At 45.6% G+C, this 18757-nt stretch overlaps 1 protein-coding gene across 4 annotated transcripts in view; it reads right to left on the minus strand.

Moving 5' to 3' along the window:
* Positions 1-676: 676 nt before the first annotated feature.
* LOC144729084 (speckle-type POZ protein-like) overlaps positions 677-18757 on the minus strand; it is a 35698-nt gene continuing 17617 nt past the window's right edge. For 3 of the 4 annotated variants that reach the window (XM_078608975.1, XM_078608972.1, XM_078608974.1), the window contains exons 5-10: positions 14920-15047; positions 8837-9014; positions 7654-7709; positions 6879-7001; positions 5523-5665; positions 677-1485 (exon numbers count right to left, since the gene is read on the minus strand). In XM_078608975.1, coding sequence (XP_078465101.1) covers positions 1341-1485; positions 5523-5665; positions 6879-7001; positions 7654-7709; positions 8837-9014; positions 14920-15047 — 773 coding nt within the window. In that variant the 3' untranslated portion in view covers positions 677-1340. Of the gene's footprint in view, positions 1486-5518; positions 5666-6878; positions 7002-7653; positions 7710-8836; positions 9015-14919; positions 15048-18757 lie in introns of those variants that run through there. The other variant, XM_078608976.1, reaches the window with a different exon arrangement.

Consider the following 18757-nt stretch of genomic DNA (forward strand, 5'->3'; position numbering starts at 1 on the left):
TTTGAAATGAAACCACGCGGACATTCGTGACAGATGTGAGCCGATAGCTTCCAACGGAGGGGGAGGGCACGATGAATATTGAGCAGCAGCAGTGGCATTGATAGCGCTTGACCACTTGGAGTAAATGCAGGGCCCATATCTACTGTTGACGTGTTCACCACATTCTAAAGCCCTGTTGAGTAAAAATTTTGCACGTTTTCATTTTCGTCAATTTTTTTTTTAAATCATATCCGCCTCCACTCTACGATGGCGGCAATGAAACACATTGTAAAAGTGCAATTTTTATTAACAGCGTCCGGAGTTATAAACAGCGTCCTGTTAGCCCCTCACCTATAACGCAATTCGGATGGGCGGTTTCTCGTCTCTTTTGCCATATTCTTGACTTAATAAGACGTTCTGAACGAGGGAAGAACATGTTGCAGTTGATTCTATTTGTTTGTTCCTCTCTCTGCGGCCTTTTAAACTCCGTAATAACCGATGCAGCATGTGTACAAACGCACGCGCAAAGTCAAGGATCCATTCGAAAAGCAACGTCCGACACGCATGCAGAGAGAAGGCGGTGGCGAGCGGTCACGGAGTGAGCTGAGCTGCACACGGGGCGACAGGCGCCCGTGTCCGGAGATGAAACCGCTTCCCGAGACGTGCTTTGGTGGATGTCGAGCCGGCACAGCAGGGAAGAGCAGACAAACTAAATGGATGGCCACACGTGGAAAAAAAGGTGTTCTTGCGAGGCCAAGAACACCTCGCGCTCTCTCTCAGAACACTTGCAGGATCCTAGAGTTCCACTTGCTGCACGTTTGGACTTGGTGGTCCCGTTTGTTTTGCAGACTGCTTCGCACCCCCCCCCCCCGCCGCCCCACTGCTGCTCACGCATGCGTTACAATGAGGCAATCCCGGAGTCAACTTTACCTTCGTTGTGGGTTCCCCGCGTAGATTCGCATTGCTCACTTGGCTCCACTGGCCGACAATGACCGCCGAATGCGAGCTCCGCTGCTTTTCTCACCGGGCTCCACCACGACCGGATGACCACAACCGTGACGGCAGTTCAGGGGGCTCGATGCGAATGCGGCCAGGGCCATGAAGCGAAGCATTTGTCCTCAGTTCGACGCGGCTTCCTCTTTTCTCCTTGCTTATCTTCAGCAATGTTAATACATCTTTAAAAAAAACATACGCTATCGTAGTAATAACAATTTCATGACGAACGAAATTTTAATAACAAAATCCCAGTGAAGCTTTTGTGTCGGGGGAGGGGGGGGGGGGACACGACGGAGACGACGGAGACGACGGAGGGAGGAGGAGGAGGAAGGCACGGGCTGAGAGAGCGGGCTCATGCCGCCCTCTCACGACTGCTTTAAGCGCTTGCGAGGGAAGCCGAGCGGCGGGCACTGTGCCGTGGCAAGCGCCCGGAAGGCATCCGCCACCAGGTGCGGGTGAGAGCGGATCATGGCCTTCCAACCCGGGGTCTCCATCACGTCGGCCGCGTGGCTGCGGGTGGAGGAACAGGCGAGGGAGGGGTGGGGGGGGATCAGGAAAATAAATAACAGCGACCACCTATACGGCCAACTCTTAATGCTTCCCGTGAACAAAAAGGAGCTCATCAAGAACGCAAAAAGCGCGTGCAGCAATCATCATCCAAGTAAGTCAAACGTAATATTGCCACTTCAACGGTGCACCCTGATCCATGGGCCATGCGATAACTGTCACTTCAAGTGTAATATTACAACACGCAAAAGTGCCATTGTGACCACCAAATCCGTTCTCCCATAATGCTTTGCATGGCAAGTGACGTCATCGCTATGTGTGTATACAAAAAACACCCGGACTTATCTTAGGCCACAAAACTTAAGAGTAAAAAAAAAGTGATTATTATAGCCAAAACATCGAGACAGTATGGTGATGTCGTGCAACAACAAAGGCACAATGGGAGGACTTATCTTACAGTAACAACTGCTCCTTCAGCTCTCTGGAAATAACCTCTTGCATGTGTTATTATTACTTTTAAAAGGGACAGCTAACACGTGGCACAACAACCTAGCTAAAGGGACCACGAGCCGACTAATCGGTTCCCCAATAACAGTGCTGTTACTTTTCAAGTGAATGTGTAACTCACGGTTACCCCTATGATATGCAACATTTAGTTAAGGGCATCATGGCTTCCAATCGCGAATTCAGATTACAGGCATGGTAGAATCATCGTCACCTCCATCATCATTGCAAAACCTTTGGTGGGGCAAAAAAACAATGATCGCCACCTGCCGAGGTTGCTCCACTGCATGGGAAATCAACAGCCGTTATCCTCGACACGGCAAAACATTTTCACCCCGTAATTAATGCACAGCAGCGACGCTCACCAGGCACTAAATGAAGCCGACCGAATAGGGATTAAAGGGTTACTGGCGACGGCGAGAGGCAAATTAAATTGAGACGGCGCGACGCTGAGTGAGCTCAGCACATCGGAGGCGCAACGATAAAAAAGGGAGGGGGGGCACAAACACTGGGAAATCGGGCTCCCTGGGGAACATTCCTCGCGCGACGGTCATCGATCGTGCGTGAGCTATGGACTGCATCCCCGCCGGTCTCCGCACGCACATCAATCGGCAGCGCAAGCTCCACAACGCGGGCGGACAAACGCGCCGCGCTGCTCGCACGCCAAATATAGCCACCGATACCGGGCACCCTGCTGTGAGCAGATGCTGCTCATGAAACAATACAATTACAAGGCGATGCTCCGCGGGTTTGTGTAGCGTCTCGATGCGACGATATCCTCGAGATGCCGTGCAGGAAGAGGGCTTGCATGTTTACATTGTGAGCTTTCATTATTTACCCAGGAAAGTTTCGCAATGTTAAGAGTTGAGCGAGGGTCTTTGCCCGACATGTTATGCTAGAAACAGACGGAACAATTACGTTTGACAACGTGACAGCCCATTAACGCTCAGGCAAGTGTCTCTGGCACAAATATAGAAATGCCACCGCACAACGGAAAATGTAACCGAGATTTCAAGTCATAAGCAAATCATGCGATTGTAAAGAATGCAGAGCGGGAAACACGTTCAACATAACACAATTCAAATGTGATGAAGACTATGAGGCCGATTGCGATTGCGGGCATCTGCGCGTGGGAGGAATCTGGAGTGCCTGGAAAAATCGACGTGAATGAGCGACTAACCACACAGGCGCAAGGGTCGGCAAACCTTGCTGCTGCTACGCTCGTCCCGGCCGACACCTTGCCAGTGTGCCTCTCACACACAGTGGCGGCGGCCCAAAGATCCCCGCACGATCCACCAACAGCGCACCCTCAAAGTCACTCGATTACAGGCATGTGCGCCATCGCATGCAGCAAATACATTTACATTTTTGTTATGCACGCAGAGATAATGACGTGACTAATTAGCTGTAACAATTCATTAGCGTGGCTTGCTTAGTGTGGTAACCGCTACGGCCGTTTGCCCTCAAGCATACGCAGCGCATTTATAAAATGTGACGGTATACACTTGTTTGCGGGCGGGTTTTTTTTTTTTTGGTTCCCTTGAAACGTGCTCATCACTGCAGTCTCGCGTTTATGCTCGGAAATAAGTTTCGCGACCTATCAAACTTTCCCAGAGTTTAAACTCTTTGCCTAACGGGTCAGCACGTACCACTCGAGTATCTCTGCATGCCGATTTCGCTTTTATTGCGCATGGAGCGACAGGTCAGCGACATCAACTATCCGCGGCACTTCACTCCGCCCCCTTCACTGCGCAACAAAATAAAAAAAAGACTCGGGGCACATTACCACGCAACAACGTGCTAGACACGAGCCTCCCACTCGCTCTTCATCACAAATTGTAATTCGCGATCCCTTCAGCTCAACTGTTTAACAGTTCCAGAGCTGGCACGGAGTCTCGACGCGACGGACACAATGCACAGCGGAGACCGAACAAGTCGGCACTGCTGGTCAATGTGCTCATCCAGCTGGGAAAAGAGCGTGGTGGATTTTATAAATGAGCCTAATTATTTTTGACCGTGTGCTAATTTTTTTTTTTTTTCACCGACTGCCTTTGAATTATGGAGCTGGGGTGAGCGCGCATTTGTTGTTTTGAGGGGCGTGCGTGAACAGTTTCACGAGTGAAGCGACAAAAACTTGGGGCCAGAAGAGCACGTCAAACGAGGAAACACCGGCCCGGGAAATAAAGATTCACGCGTTATTTGTTCACTCAACCGCACGCATGAAAGATGGCCCCCAGTGGTGACACACATGTGCCGGACAAACGCAAAGAGTGGCTATATTAAAACGCCCAGAGGCTACTACTTACACGCACTCTCACCCATGCCCCTCTCGAAAAGGCGCACCACTCCGAGAGTGAGCAATAAGCGCTTTTAATAGACGTCATCATGACACAAATGGCATGGCTTGTTTGCGCAGTGTCATCAAGTTCGCCGCCAATATGCCACGTCGGCAGATTCCAGTCACTAAACAGGGCACACGTTTTGCTGGTCTTCACTGCGGCTCATTAATAAGTAACACCTTCACCACGTCGCTGCATAGAAAGGCGCCTTTTGTTAGACTCCTGTTATTTTTAAAGGATGCAACTCAGAGAACAAATAGGTCTCTTGGATATGTACTCAGGCTCTATGTCCTGGGCTGTCCATCCCAAATGAGACAAAAAAATACTTAAAAATCACAGAAATTAACGATCGTATGCCAGACAAGTCAACGATGTCGCTCCCATGCGTTTTAATACGACCATGCAGTGATGTTACTAGAGAGCTACAATGAAGCGCACGATTGCCATTTAAAATCTTCACATTCGTATTCTATTGGGCAGCCTTTATAACAGACAGTCAAGGTAGGAATCCACCGGATAAGTGCTATTTATTTTTTGCGTTGCGTCTCCCTTTGCATCATCGTACCCCCTGTACGAAAACGCTGAAAGGCAACACACTTAACAGACCGTGATGGCAACAAACGCATTTCAAACCCTTACGGCAAAATAAAGCCAAGCTGCCCAAGTCCATCTTTGAGTCAAAGAGCGGCAATATCCTTAAATGACTGGAATGGGCCCGATCTTAACAGATCTTGCAAGCTAAGCAGGGCAGAGTGTGGATATGGATTGGATGGGCGACCAACACCCTGCACGAAACAGGTGTTCGCAGGGCCACATTGTCAGAATTCTGACAAATGTGCAGGGCCACATTGTCAGAATTCAGCGCGTCAAAATCCATTGTTTTACTGTACTACGCTCCCAAGTCTACAATCCCCGCGACTTCACCAATCTGCATAAACCAACGCGGTGAAGTGAGTTCAAGCAAAACCTCACAACTGGCACGGCATCGGGAGGAGGGCCCCCCCCCCCCTATCCAGCATTGGATCGCTGCATCGTTACCCGTAAAGGCCACCACTCTGTCAAATTTATGCTCCCAAAGTTGACAAAACGCCGAACAAAATGACGTGAGCGTCTCGGGTTTTTTTCGGGGACACAGTGGCCCCGTCACCCGCGGGGGTTTTAGCGAGCGCGGCGGCGACGACGTCGCTGCTTCTTCACCTGTTGATGAACTCGATGGCCTGGGCCTTGAGCTGCTCGGCGCTGTGCAGGTCGGCGAGGATCAGCGTGTCGGCCACGTTGTCCACCGACAGGTTCAAGCAAAGCGCCTCCTCGCACATCACCTTTAGGCGCTCCAGCGCGTACTGCCGTTGGGAGGGTGGGGGGGGGGGGGAACAAAAAAAACGGGCGAGCGCACGCAGGCGGGCTCGGCGTCAGGGACGAGGCGGCGACGTTAAGGACGACGCAATGATTGAGCGATGTTCGTAAATCGGGAAAGGGCTTTCATCACAACACCACTCATTCTCCCCGCTTCACTTATTCCCCACACCACCACCCACTGACTCATCATCATTGCCACCACCATCATGAATTAATACTTTGAATGTGCTTCACATGCCATTACAATTTGAAGTGCATGCAAAAACGCTGCATCATTATCAGATGCAAATAAGCACGATAGAAACATTCAGTTTCCGTCTATTTCATCGCACAATGCTCGCAAGTCATTGTTCATAGCCTATTTAACAAGAACTGGTCTTGAGGATGTTTCAGAACATATTGGAACTGATCCATACTGGGGTATGGTAAGCCAGACTGCCCGTTAACTTCAGCGTGGTCATAGTAAAGACATTGTACTTCACAGTTCTCATTCAAGCAACTGCCACCATTCGGAGTCACAATTCCACTCATAAGCATCAACTCATTCGTATCATCTACCTTGTTTGTGCTGTCTCGTTCGTTGCGTCGCGAGTTCTAACAAGTCACATTTGAAGAGATATTAACTACCTCGCCTGGTATACAGGAGGTCGTGGGTTCCATCCTGACCCTGGCTCCTGCTGTATATTTGGAGTTTGCATGTTCTCCCCGTGGTTGCATGGATTTTTCGCCGGGTCCTCCGGTTTTTCCCCTCCACGTTTGGAAACATGCGTTTTAGAATATTTGGCTGCTGTAAATTTTCACGTGATAAGCCACTTTGCTGAGCTATCATTTGTGGCCAGGTCACTTCTTAAAAAGAGGTATATAGTTCAATGGACATTACTTCATAAAAAAAAAATAATGGTATCGTTAATAACTGCATACATCGAAAGTAACTGATGTATTCCTACAACCACGAATCGATTCACATATCGCGAGTATACGATTCGATTTTAACCATAAAAATTGTTGCATGCTATACCAAATGGTCCACGCCCCCCCCCCACCCTCCCTCTGCCCTAATCCCCACAGCACAGCACACATCATTGGACCAACACTCACGCCCGCAGGTTGGGAGTTTGATTGCTTCGCTCGAGTTCGGGTCCATTCATTGAGCACCTATTGGAGAGAGAAGTTGGTGGGGGATGAAACACCGCACACCTTGTCTGCTGCCGCCAAGAGGTCGTCGGCCATCTTGGTGAGGTTTGGGGCCTTGCCCGTGTAGACGAAGCGCATCATCTCAATGAACACCTCAGGTTCCACGTCGTGAATCTCCACGCGGTTCTAAACGTGAAAGCAAGCGGAGCAAAGGCAAAAAAACAAAATACATGTTTCAATAAAATTAAGTCAAAGTAATGCAAGCTTTTGGAAAACTGTTATTCAGGCTTGGCCGGCAGAGGGATTTACAGTAACGTATGATATAGTGGACATTTGTGAAAGATTTACAAAGCAAACTGAATGAAGATATCAATAACAAACCCATCTGTAGATGATAATGAGGTTCCCTGGTTCCATGGAAAAACAGAAATTTGTCAACATGCACAATGACCTAATTTTTTTTCATCATTCAATGACCACTACCAGTCACTATCCACTGCTGGATGAAGGCTACCTGACACCAAAGGCATTACTCTTAGTTCTGTGTACATTTCTTCGGAAATGTTTAAATGAAATTTCTCGAGAAAACTGGGTGAAGAAAAAATGTGAACTGAACCCCGACGAGGAAAGCTCAAGCTAGAAACGTGAAAGCGTTCAAGCAAATACAAGCAATCATTTTTGTGTACTCAACTCGTGAAATGTGAGAATCCAGAATTCCGCTGTCATGGGAAAAAAAGAATGACCCGCAGACTGCCGCGCTTGATATCTCCGTCAAAAAATAAAGGTCTCAAAAACGTCCCACGTGTCGTTGTGTTGGTGCATAAGAGTCGCTTCTTACCAGCTTGCTTTCCTCCATTTCGTGTTCAAACATGGCATTGAAGACCGGAGATCGGGCTGTAAAACAGCATTCAGAAAAATGTATAATTGTGTGGGTGTGTTATTCATATCTGGATGGAGGTCAATTTTGTCAAAAGAAACCCCCCCCTCCCCACCCACCCCCCCCCAAACATCTTGCTGGGTACAGAATTGAATCTCGCAAGCACACGAGCCTTGAAAGCTTTAAGTTTGTATAACTGATCTGCATTGCATGCAGTCAAATTGCAACATGGATATTTTGATTAATATTAATGAAAGCCATAATTCATGTCATTGCATCTTTGGAGTATATTGCATACTTTTAACCTATGAAACACGATATGTGCGACCCACTTTGCAAAGCGAACCGAACCCAGATTAGGCTGTGCAATTTTGCCGCATGGCAGAGAGCAAGAAAACTGGAGATGATTAAAACTGGGAAGAGTGTCTTGCTTGCAGAAACCGCTGCGAGGTCCTTCCCCACATACAGCCCATACAGACCAATGGGGCAAGCGCCGTTAGTGAGCTCCTATGAAGGCCACCAAGGCACACCCAGGTAGTGGCATGGCAACCATGAATGCCCGGCTGTCTTTGAAACCCTCGCGTCGAGGTTAACACACCTCACCAAGCGCCCATTTAAAGCTGCGTACCTGTACGCCGCCCTATTTCTATCCAGTTCATTGCATGAAACACCTCACATGTTAATTTTCACACAGTCTGTACTGATATAATGGTGCTTGACTCACACTTGATTACAGGTTCAAATCTCAGTCGGAGTACATCTCAATTTAGCTTTATTCCAGGGGTCGGTAAAATGAGTACAGCTCATTGTGAGAGCTCAACAATGCTCGAGGCTGGCCACTGCTTGAGGAATCTGGACTTTCCACTACTGGCTGAGGGACGTGAATAGATGCGAGCTCTAACCTACGCTATCTTAAGCAAAAAGTGAGAATTGTTCGTCAGTCAGTCGTCAGTTTATTTCGTAAGACTCACCGAGCTAAGAAATTAGGATTCATCATCCATTAATGTACTACTTTCAAAATATCACTGAGAAAAAAGTGACTCTGATATGGCTGCAGGAGCCACATAAATCAATTACGTGCAACATTTTGTAATGGGCCTCTCTCCGATGACCATCAAAGCTCAGCCGAACAGCCAAGACTCACCTGCAAGGATGGCCTTGTGACCCTTGAACTCTCGTCCGCTCACGCAGAGCGAGCAGTCGGTGAAACGGGAAGCCTCCCACAGCAGGCCGATGTCCTCGCCCAGCTGGCACTCGGGCACCTTGAGCATGGTGCTGCTTGCGTGGCCCGAGATGTTCACCGAGTCCTGCACCACGCTCACCTGCGGCGGGCGGACACGCGCACCACCACCCACGCTTTGTCACAGCAGGCCAAGAGGCCCCCCCCGGGGGTGGCTTCTCCCGGTAGTCTTTAAAAGAGAACTCGTTGTCCTTTTCTGGCCACTGAGTTTATTGCTCATTGACAAAGGCTCTCCAATTCTTTCTGTCGTAAAGCAGAATCAGGATCTTTATTTATCCTGGAGAAAATCCGATGAGCTATGAAGCTCTTTTTCACGGATGTCTAGTGTGTGTGCTGCAGCTGACCTATTGCCTACCGTGTGCCTCTTTATTTCCATTTCCCGTCACTGAAGCCTTTGATCCGTCTTTCTCTAGGCCTTACCTGCAATCGATTTCCCTATATCATAGTAGCCAACATAAGTGCTGCAAGTCTTTGATGGTGCATTCATCGTACAGTGGACAAGTTGGGAAAAAATCACGCATATACATGGATTATGCAATGCTTTTCCATCAAGCGTTTGACAGAAAACAAACAAGTGCCTGCATGCAAAATAGTCTCCTTGGATCTGGTTTTGGGAATTCAAGTTTTGGCCAACCTTTTGGATCAATCTGGCCAGTTTTCTATTAGGCAAATCTGTAAAAGCAACGCAATTTTATGCAACGTAGTGAATCATCTCTACGCGAGTTAGTGCCCTGCAAACCCCTCCATTGCGGACGAACACATAGAGCGTATGCATAAAGGCTTTCAACCTGAGTTGGCAAACATTGGAGAGTCAGGAGGCCCAATTACCCTGTTGGTCAATGTCCGCTTTGGCCAACATTTTGGAAAAACTTTGCTGATGTGTCCATTACCAATAGTGGAGTAAAATGCTGAGTCCATGTGCTTTGGCTGTTTCATCGAGTAGTCAATCGATCCTGATGTGTTACCTCGCTCATATGAGCTTGGGATGGTGCTCATTAATAGCCCCGAGCCAGTGGTGCCAATTCCACATTCCTATGGCAGATGGATAGATAACCACTGTTTAACTTCCTACAACACGATTCCCATTTTACCACCCTCAAAAATAATGCACAGTCATGACAACGACAATGCTGCTTCAATTATGGTAGTACATGCATTTTCTTAAAATAATAAAACGGCCAGATATATTCTGCTCAACTCTGGGATGACAGACCTTTAAAGAAGGTCATCAGGCAGCACTGGGAGAAACAGACGAGTTTTGCATTCATAAGATATCATCAGCATGCCAACCCCATCTGTAGACAACATTAGTTCCCCTGATTCCCCAAAATCAGACAATATATACTGTTACATTATACTTATCATTCACCCCTAATGACCAGCATTATCATTATTGGCCACCGTAAATCCACTGCTGGATGAAGGCCTACCCACCCCACTTCCAACGCTCATGGTTCTCTGGTGCCACAAGTAATCTCACTGATGCACAGGAATTTATAGCGTCGCTAGAACTAAACTGAACTATTGTTTTATTTGACCAGGTAAGGCCCACTGAGCTATGTAGCTCTTTTTCAGAAGCAACCTGGCCACAAATGATCGCTCAACGAAGTGGCTTATCATGTGGAAATTTACAGCAGCCGAATACTCTGAAAGCATGTTTCTAAATGTGGAGGGTAAAACCAGAGGACCCAGAGAAAAATCCACGCAACCACCGGGAGAACATGCAAACTCAAAATATATAACAGGCGTCAGGGTCGGGATCAAACCCATGACCTCTGGTATACCAGGCGAGGTAGTTAACATCTCACCATGATGTCCAGAATTTGCACGTGTTTCCTGACCCATGGATCCCGGTTCCGTTCCAAACATGATAATATAGAAATTGAAGTAATAAAGTTAATTATTAATCTATCTCTATATACATATATATTTAAAAAGGTCATCACTGCGATTCGGAGTGGCTTTTTTTTCCACAGCCGCGAAGACGGACTCAAAATATACAACAGGTGTCAGGATCGAGAACGAACCCACGACCGCCTGCATACCAGGCAAGGTAGTTAACATGTCGCCACTGTGGTGCCCGTCATGCTCTCAGGCTCATTCGCTCCTTTGGATGCCCCTTCCATCATCGCCAGTCTTGACCATCGGCCATCATCTCACCAAGGGATGTCCTGCCCGATCCCACAACTTTTCTTAGCGGCCAATATGACGTCCCTGAGAAGCGTCCGTTTCCAGATCTGATTATAATTGACTTTCATCAACAAATATACAAGACAATAGTTTTCTATTTACTTAATGCTACAGCCACAGGATTGAATACCCATAAAAAAAAAATCCACCAACGTATCTATCACTCCTGCATCCAGGCTCTTTACATGTACAGACAGGGCAGACGCATAAATGTATCGCCGAACAATTCAAAGACCCAAAGGAGTGTGGAAAAAAATCAAGTTGAGTACAGAATCGTTTAGCACATGCTCCTTTGTAAGAGCGTGTTTACAGAAAAAGCACTCGCACACAGGACTCACAGTGCTTTTAAAAAAATGTACCGAGTAGGTGCCAAAATGTGCCCTTTGCTAGTAACATCCAACTCGCTGCCAGTGATCAACCAATGTGCACAAAAAAGACGTAGGCTATTCAACAAAAATAAAATACTACTAACATTCTCCCAGTGCGTCACAACACTTTGGCAATGCTATTTCAAGAGTGTGCTTGTAACTTTTAAACGAACATGCTCCAATGGACAAAGCAAAAAAAATTACAGCATGTTATACTTTTCCGCATTTGCGCATGAGGATTTTTAAAATTATAACTATGAAATATAAATTCTAAAGTAAGTTTTCAGGATAAAGCATAAGGCATACTTTCAAAATATAATCCTATCTGAACATTCTTTTTTTTGCCCGCAGCCATACGCACTTCACAGCTTAATTGCATCAGACTACAGATACTCAATAATGCTGGGCCTGGTCACTATTCGGATGGGTGCCCACAAAAGGACACTTTCCAAAAATACGCGGCGCCTATGGCTCCACCGGCAATGCATTTCCCAATGGATGCCATCAGTGCGAGAGGTGGAGGCATCGCTGTGGTTTTTCGGTATACACATCAATTTAACTTCCTTTTATGTGATGGTCCATAGAGGCTCATTATCTCGTTGGCAAGAAAGGCTTTGCTAAACATATCTACAGAGGCATATCTTTTTTTTTATTTTAGCAATTTAATTGTGGGTCATTTGTCAAATGCGGTGCTTAGGCTATGACCTGGGTAAATAATAGCACGCTGCTGCCAAATGATATGGCAGGGTCTTTAACATCTGCTTTACACCACACTTTGGTGATTTTTCGAGTCAATTGGTTTGACTCAAATATCTGCTAAAAACAGATCGCGCTGCATGGTTAAACACAACGGTGAACGGTCCACAAGATGAAACCTGGCTTATCTCCTATGTGCACACGCTCAAAAACGGAATGCTCTAAAAATGTATCACAACCCCAGCACTCGTGTCAATGCACGAGATCCAGTGCATGGTACTTCGTTGACTTGATTTTACTCGGTACAAGATGATGAAATAAAGGCAGATAAACATGATACAGAAAACAGGTGCAAAGAGTGCCATGCAAAAAAAACTAATTGTGGGAGTCGCAATTGCGCGCATTCGTTACTTGCGCTGGCGTGTACCATCTGCGCCGTGGAAACAAGATCTCCCCCGGGACCAGCTTCCGTCGCTTACACGCCAACCGCGGTGCTTTATTAGAGAGCTGCGGTTTTAAAAATCAAACGGCAATAATAATGTCCCCTTTAATGTAAAGACTCAAAGCACTGGCAGGTAGTAAGCCACTGCGCCTGTGGAGGCCGAAATATGTTTTATGGTCAAGAGGCAAAGCGAATGAGCGATAACTTGATTTAATTCTCCACTTCCGTCAAACGAAAACACATGGCGGCTTTGATAGCTTCATTGCAATGTGCAATTAAAGCCGAACGTTTGTAAAAAAGAAATGTTCGCTAAACAATTATATTATTTGAAACGACGTACGTACAAAGTTAAAGTAATCTGTAATTCAGTGCCCTATGCTTTCATCATACACATGCTGACATGTCTGTGTATGTGTCAGCCTGAGTGAAGGGTCAGACGCAAGCACGGTGTATTTCCTCTCATGATCTCACTCAGACTGCTCATTATTGAGTCACTACAAATAGATGTGTGCATTCCATTGACTCTCCAAAAATAAAGGGCCATTACTAAATTCATGGCAAATAAAAACACTGCCACAGTATGGATGTGAATGTGCATTGGGACTTGTTCAAATGAATAGGGCCTGTAATAAAATGTTGGTCAAGTGCATTTGCTCAACCCAGAGTGCCTTTTTAGTAACAAGACAAAGCAAATGCAGCGCTTGCTAACCATCGCAAATTACAACATCATTACGGCAGAGAGGCACACACATTGTTCGCAACAGTACTGCGAGTAGGTGCTCAAACGCTTTGTTATCGTCATGGCAGAAGGTCTGCAATGGTAATTATTTTGATGAGTTATTAGACGGTGTATTTATGTGAAATTTGCTTTCACTGAACAAACATCGATGTAAATTAAAAGCGGCCTGAAAAAATCCAGCAGGTTTCAGTAGAGGCATAAAGAAACGTGTAACTAGTGAGTATAGTTTTCATTTATAGTTTTTATTTCAAAGTAAACCTTGACACTGGAAGGCATTTTCCCATGTGCAATAAATCTAAAATTAACAGCAATAATTGCTCCGACAATAATTAAATGTGAATGCTCAAAGCAAAGAGCAAAGATTTAATATGAATGGATATAGTCAAGTCCGAAGGATATACTGCCAAAATGTATATGTCAACTAAAAAATCTGAAGCTTGGCAACATTTCAGATATTTTTTAATTATATATGGTACCTTGTAAATAAAAGCAGTAGTGATGAAAAACTAAGTCCTTTCATGGCAATTTAAACAAACACATAATTGGTTTTAAAATGTATGCCTTGTTTTGCAATTTATTTACATTTCAAACGTTTGGCACTTTAATGAACATATTTATGATCTCTTATTGAAATAAAACACCAAAAAAGGATTCCATTGCACACAATGAATCAAAGGAATTCAATTAAACCCTGGCAAGTGTTATGCGATACCCATTGTAACGGGGAAATATTTTTCTTGCGTCAAAACAAATTTTCCCCGTTCCTCCGAACAGCAGCCACGTAATCAACGAGCAATTAAGGGCCCTCCTTCTAATTCTACCACAGCTGCCAAAGGAAACCAAATCAATCAGGTGCCCCCAATGGCCAATATTTACCAATTAGCAATGACAAGAGCACAGTCATCCATCGTTAGAAACATCCAACCCACGCACGCAAACCCGGTTACAGACACCGCTCACATCGGCGCACGAACCACGGCGAGCGCTGCGAACAGCACACGCGCTCGTTTCAAAACCCTCACGAAAAAATACACCACGAAGAAATGAGCCGTTGACAGCTTAGGTGTGCTCCTTGAAAAAAATCATCAAGAGTTCAGGGAATGCAGAAGGAATGGTTGCTCGCTTTCTTAAACCTTTATTTACAGCGACTTGTCACGTGTCTGCGATGCTACATGCATCGCAGGGACTTCAAACTGATGCGGCCAAATTCGGAAAACTAATTGGACAGATTCACACCCGGGCACGCATCCCACAAACTGCCAGTCAGAGCGAGCGCCGAGAGGAACACAAAAAAAAAACATGCGCGTGCCTTTGGACGATTTTCTCCCACTCCAGAGGCCCACATTTGCTCAGAGTGAACCCTGGCTGGAACATGAAGTGTAACTCTTGATCACATCGCAGTCCATAAACGCATCTTTTCACGACAGATAGTTTTTGCCAATGCTACGCAAAGCGGGAGAAACTAAATCCCGATAGCTTGGCAGCTGTAACACTGTGGCTGCTGCGCTTGTGCAGCAAGCAAGGCAGGATGGTGCAGAGGGGCACGGCTCACCTCGCAGAAGAGTGTCAGCTTGTCGTCCGGGAGCAGCCCATTGGCCTCGTCCAATAGGAAGTCGCGTCGAATGAACTTCTTGAAGCCCCAGTCTTTGCCCTGAACAAACCGATATGCCCTCTGGCTCTCTGCGTCCACAAGAGGGAAACGTGACAGGCGGAGAGGGAGGAGGAGAATGAGGCTTGGACATGGCACGGTCGCAACATGTGCCACTACACTTGCACTCTGCTGAGATGTTTTTTTTTAAGTGACCGGGCCATGGGTGGCTTGGCTGTTGCGTGAGCTTTGGCAAAGCAATTCAAGAATCAATGAGCAATTTGGTACACAGCCAGCCATGAGCAAAAGAGGTAAAAATAGGGCAGATATTTTGTAAATAAAAAAGCCACAAACACACACAGTGAGGAAAGGTGGGGAAGAGAGGAGAGTCATGATGCACTTGCACCTGAATAAATGTCAATTCTCTTAAAACAAAATAAGTTTTCTACCGATGTTGTTGGCATGCGATGCATGTGGCATGTGGCATGTGCTCCAAAACAAAATTGCAACCAACATGCACTTGTTTAGTTGCAGTTACTCATTCCTCACCACCCCCTCCCCCCCACAGATGCATGCATACATTAGACGTAGTCGAAAAAGTGGCTGAAAATGAAATATCGCTAAAACTATTTTGAAAATGCCAATATTGCTGTAAAGTTTTTTTTTTTTAAACAAAATGTTACATTAAAACAGCAAAAGCGGAACAGCACGACCGAGCTGCCAAATTAAATAACCATCATCGATTTTCTGTAGCAAATTATTTATTTCTAAAGTGTCACGGAGTCGAAACACATGGGCAGTCACAAATCTCAAAGTGTCAAATGGCTTAGGTTAAAAAAAATGACAGAGTTATCTCGGGTCATAAAACCACCCCAGGCATGACCAAGGAATGTCACATCATGAAATAATGGAAGCCTACAAGCTGTTTTTTTTTACTTTTTTTCTTCCTGGCCAATTGAATTACTGGAGGAAGAAAGACGGATTCCTAACTGCCAGCGTTGGCAGGGCAGTTTTGACAAAGGGGCATTAAGCTTCGCCATAAGCAATGGCAAAAAACTCTACATTAACTTATTCGACGATGAAATTGTTTTAACGCTCTTCCCCTTTCAGCATGTATTGCATTTCTGCATTCTCAAACAGATCCAGTGGCATCTCAATTGAATGCCTGTCCATGGCTGTTATTGTTCACTGTGATTTGCATTGTACTCTCAGCATAGAATTATCTACATACGTTGTAAGTGGTGGGATGTGCTCCCACCTTCAAGTAAGCCACATGGCAATAATTGAGACCTCTACCAATAACTGGATTGGAAAAAAATGCTCTAATGTCAATGATTAACATAAAGTAGCCCATCATTATCATCAGAAGCAGCAGAGGCACAGTGGCTAGTACACTGCAGTATGAACCTGGCGATCTGAGTTAGACAGCCGACCATGACTAACATCAGTGGTGGGTGATCCAAAACACTCTTAAATGCCTCCAAGCTCTCACTTCACCAACACCCACTGCCCATCAAGAAATATGGCCAAACAAGCCCCCATGACCGACATGGCTTGGAGAGGCCTTCATCCAGCATTGGATTTTCAAAAGACTGCCAATTATTGATAATGTAATTTACTCCGATCGACACCCTCGTCTTGTCTGTAACGAGGAAATGTGTGGTGACAGCCCCCACGCCACAGAGTAAAAAAATCCCAAACCTTTCATCAGGCTACAAGCCTCTGTGCTTCACTCAGCAATCCATTAACCCCAAATAATTTTCGTGACTGCAGGAATTCATATTCTTTGGGTTTTTCGGTAAAGTCACATGACTTTACCGAAAGACCCAAAGAATAATAATTAGCATCCAATTTGAGATGTGAGCATTGCATCACTTAATTAACATACTTCTTTACCCAACGGTTACAAATGCCTAACGGATTTCTTTTGCATGCAATCTCATAGATATGAGGGTAATTTCTGTTCTTTAAGTTTCCACTAACAGAGCAGGCCTCCCTCTCACTTTGCATGGCTCCAGGTCATAGAAGCACATTGGATAAAACCATTGGGGAGACCTGACACTCAATTAGATCCCAAACTTGTACCTATCCAGATCACAACCTTCACCCGACTTCGTCGCAGCCCACCAGGGAGCTCTGAGCCACAACCGTTAGAAGCGGCAAAGCCCAAAGGCAGCAGTGTACTTGTATGAGAGGGAGAGAGACTGGGAGAGTGAGAGAGCGGCGCGATAACGGATGTGAACAAAGGTGGGAAGGTGGAAAAAGGGGAATAGCAGTGAGAGATCTTGATCTAAGGCAAGTTGAGATGACACTAGACTTGTCATGATTAAATTTCACGCCAATGCACGAGGGCTTTGATGGCACGAGAGTTTTCAAGATAAAAGAACGCAGCCCAAGGGTTTTCGTTTACTAAGCTTGAGTGGCATTGTTCTATGGTGCTGGAGACAATGAAAAACACCCCAGTGAGAACACAGTTGGCTCAGCAGAGATGCAACATTTCAACGTGCTTATATTTCCCTTGTTAATTCCGACATCAACTTATGAAACTGAGCAAAGTGCTCTTCCCATTTTACCATTTGCTCTGTATAGACAATCGTAAATCTGTGCGCCAATGCCCAAATTTGTATGCATGTACGTGCTTGACTTTGCACTACAAAATGCCTCATTATGCAACATGATGGTAGCTCACCGATGATTGCAAATCTGATTACGTGTAAGTTAACATTGGCAGTATTTTCATTTCTGCTTGTGCATGCAAATGCAAGGGTGCGTATGTGTGTGTGTATGTGCTTGTTTAGCATGCAACGCACACCGACTATGGCATTCTGTAACTCCCAGAAAATTAACTGTAAATGAGAACTTGTGTGTGGTGTAACATCAACACGAGGTAGACAAAAACTGTTTGGGTGTGGCCGTAAACCCCACCACCTTCTCTCATGCAATAGCATCCTTACGGTCCAAATACACTCTGAAATTTAAATGCAATCAATGGGGGTAGGACCAGATGCATTAGGATTGCAAGCAATCGGAGGCAAACACTACCACAAAGGATGGAAGTTGGGGGAAAACAAAGAATCATATACACTTACACACACCTACATAAGCAAACACAGTAACCCATGCATAACCGACACAGACTATCAGAGCAAGTGTTATAAGCAACCACCAGTTAAGGCCGCCACAGAACACGAGGAGGCCATGTGGCCAGCGACACGTAGGGCCACCTTGGTCTCACCAGTGCTAATGTTTACACACCATCAAGGTGCATTATTGGTGGAGTCGGCCTGTATAGGCCCAGCTATTAATTTGCTAAGATATTCATTTGCACCGATGGCAATCGTGGCTGGAAATCGAGCTCAGGTCATTGGGATTCATAGAGCAGTGCACTAACCACCATCACCGAGCCATTTGATATGTCTACATTCATATACACAAATAGCCACACGCGCCATGTGCACGTACATATTACACTGGTCACACTTTTTCTGGCATAAGGTTTTCCAACGGTTTCAAGGTAATTTTGGGGTGCTGATTCCAAATCTGGCATCAGTTTTGGGCTATCACATCAGGTTTTTGAGATATCAAATATTGCATTTTCAATAAAAACTGCAGAAGAAAAATATTAAATAAGTGTGGATATCTACATACAATTATATTATAAACACACTATCCTAAAAATACAGCACCATATTTTAACACTAAAGCAGTCACTGACTCGCAACAACTTGCAATCATAAGTGACAGAGTTAATTTCGGGTAAAATCAATGAAAATGGGGTATGCCGATAACATAAAAATGAGAT

This window comes from Lampetra planeri, chromosome 31 (genome assembly GCF_965212315.1).
Source record: "Lampetra planeri chromosome 31, kcLamPlan1.2.h2, whole genome shotgun sequence".
Taxonomy (NCBI): domain Eukaryota; kingdom Metazoa; phylum Chordata; class Hyperoartia; order Petromyzontiformes; family Petromyzontidae; genus Lampetra; species Lampetra planeri.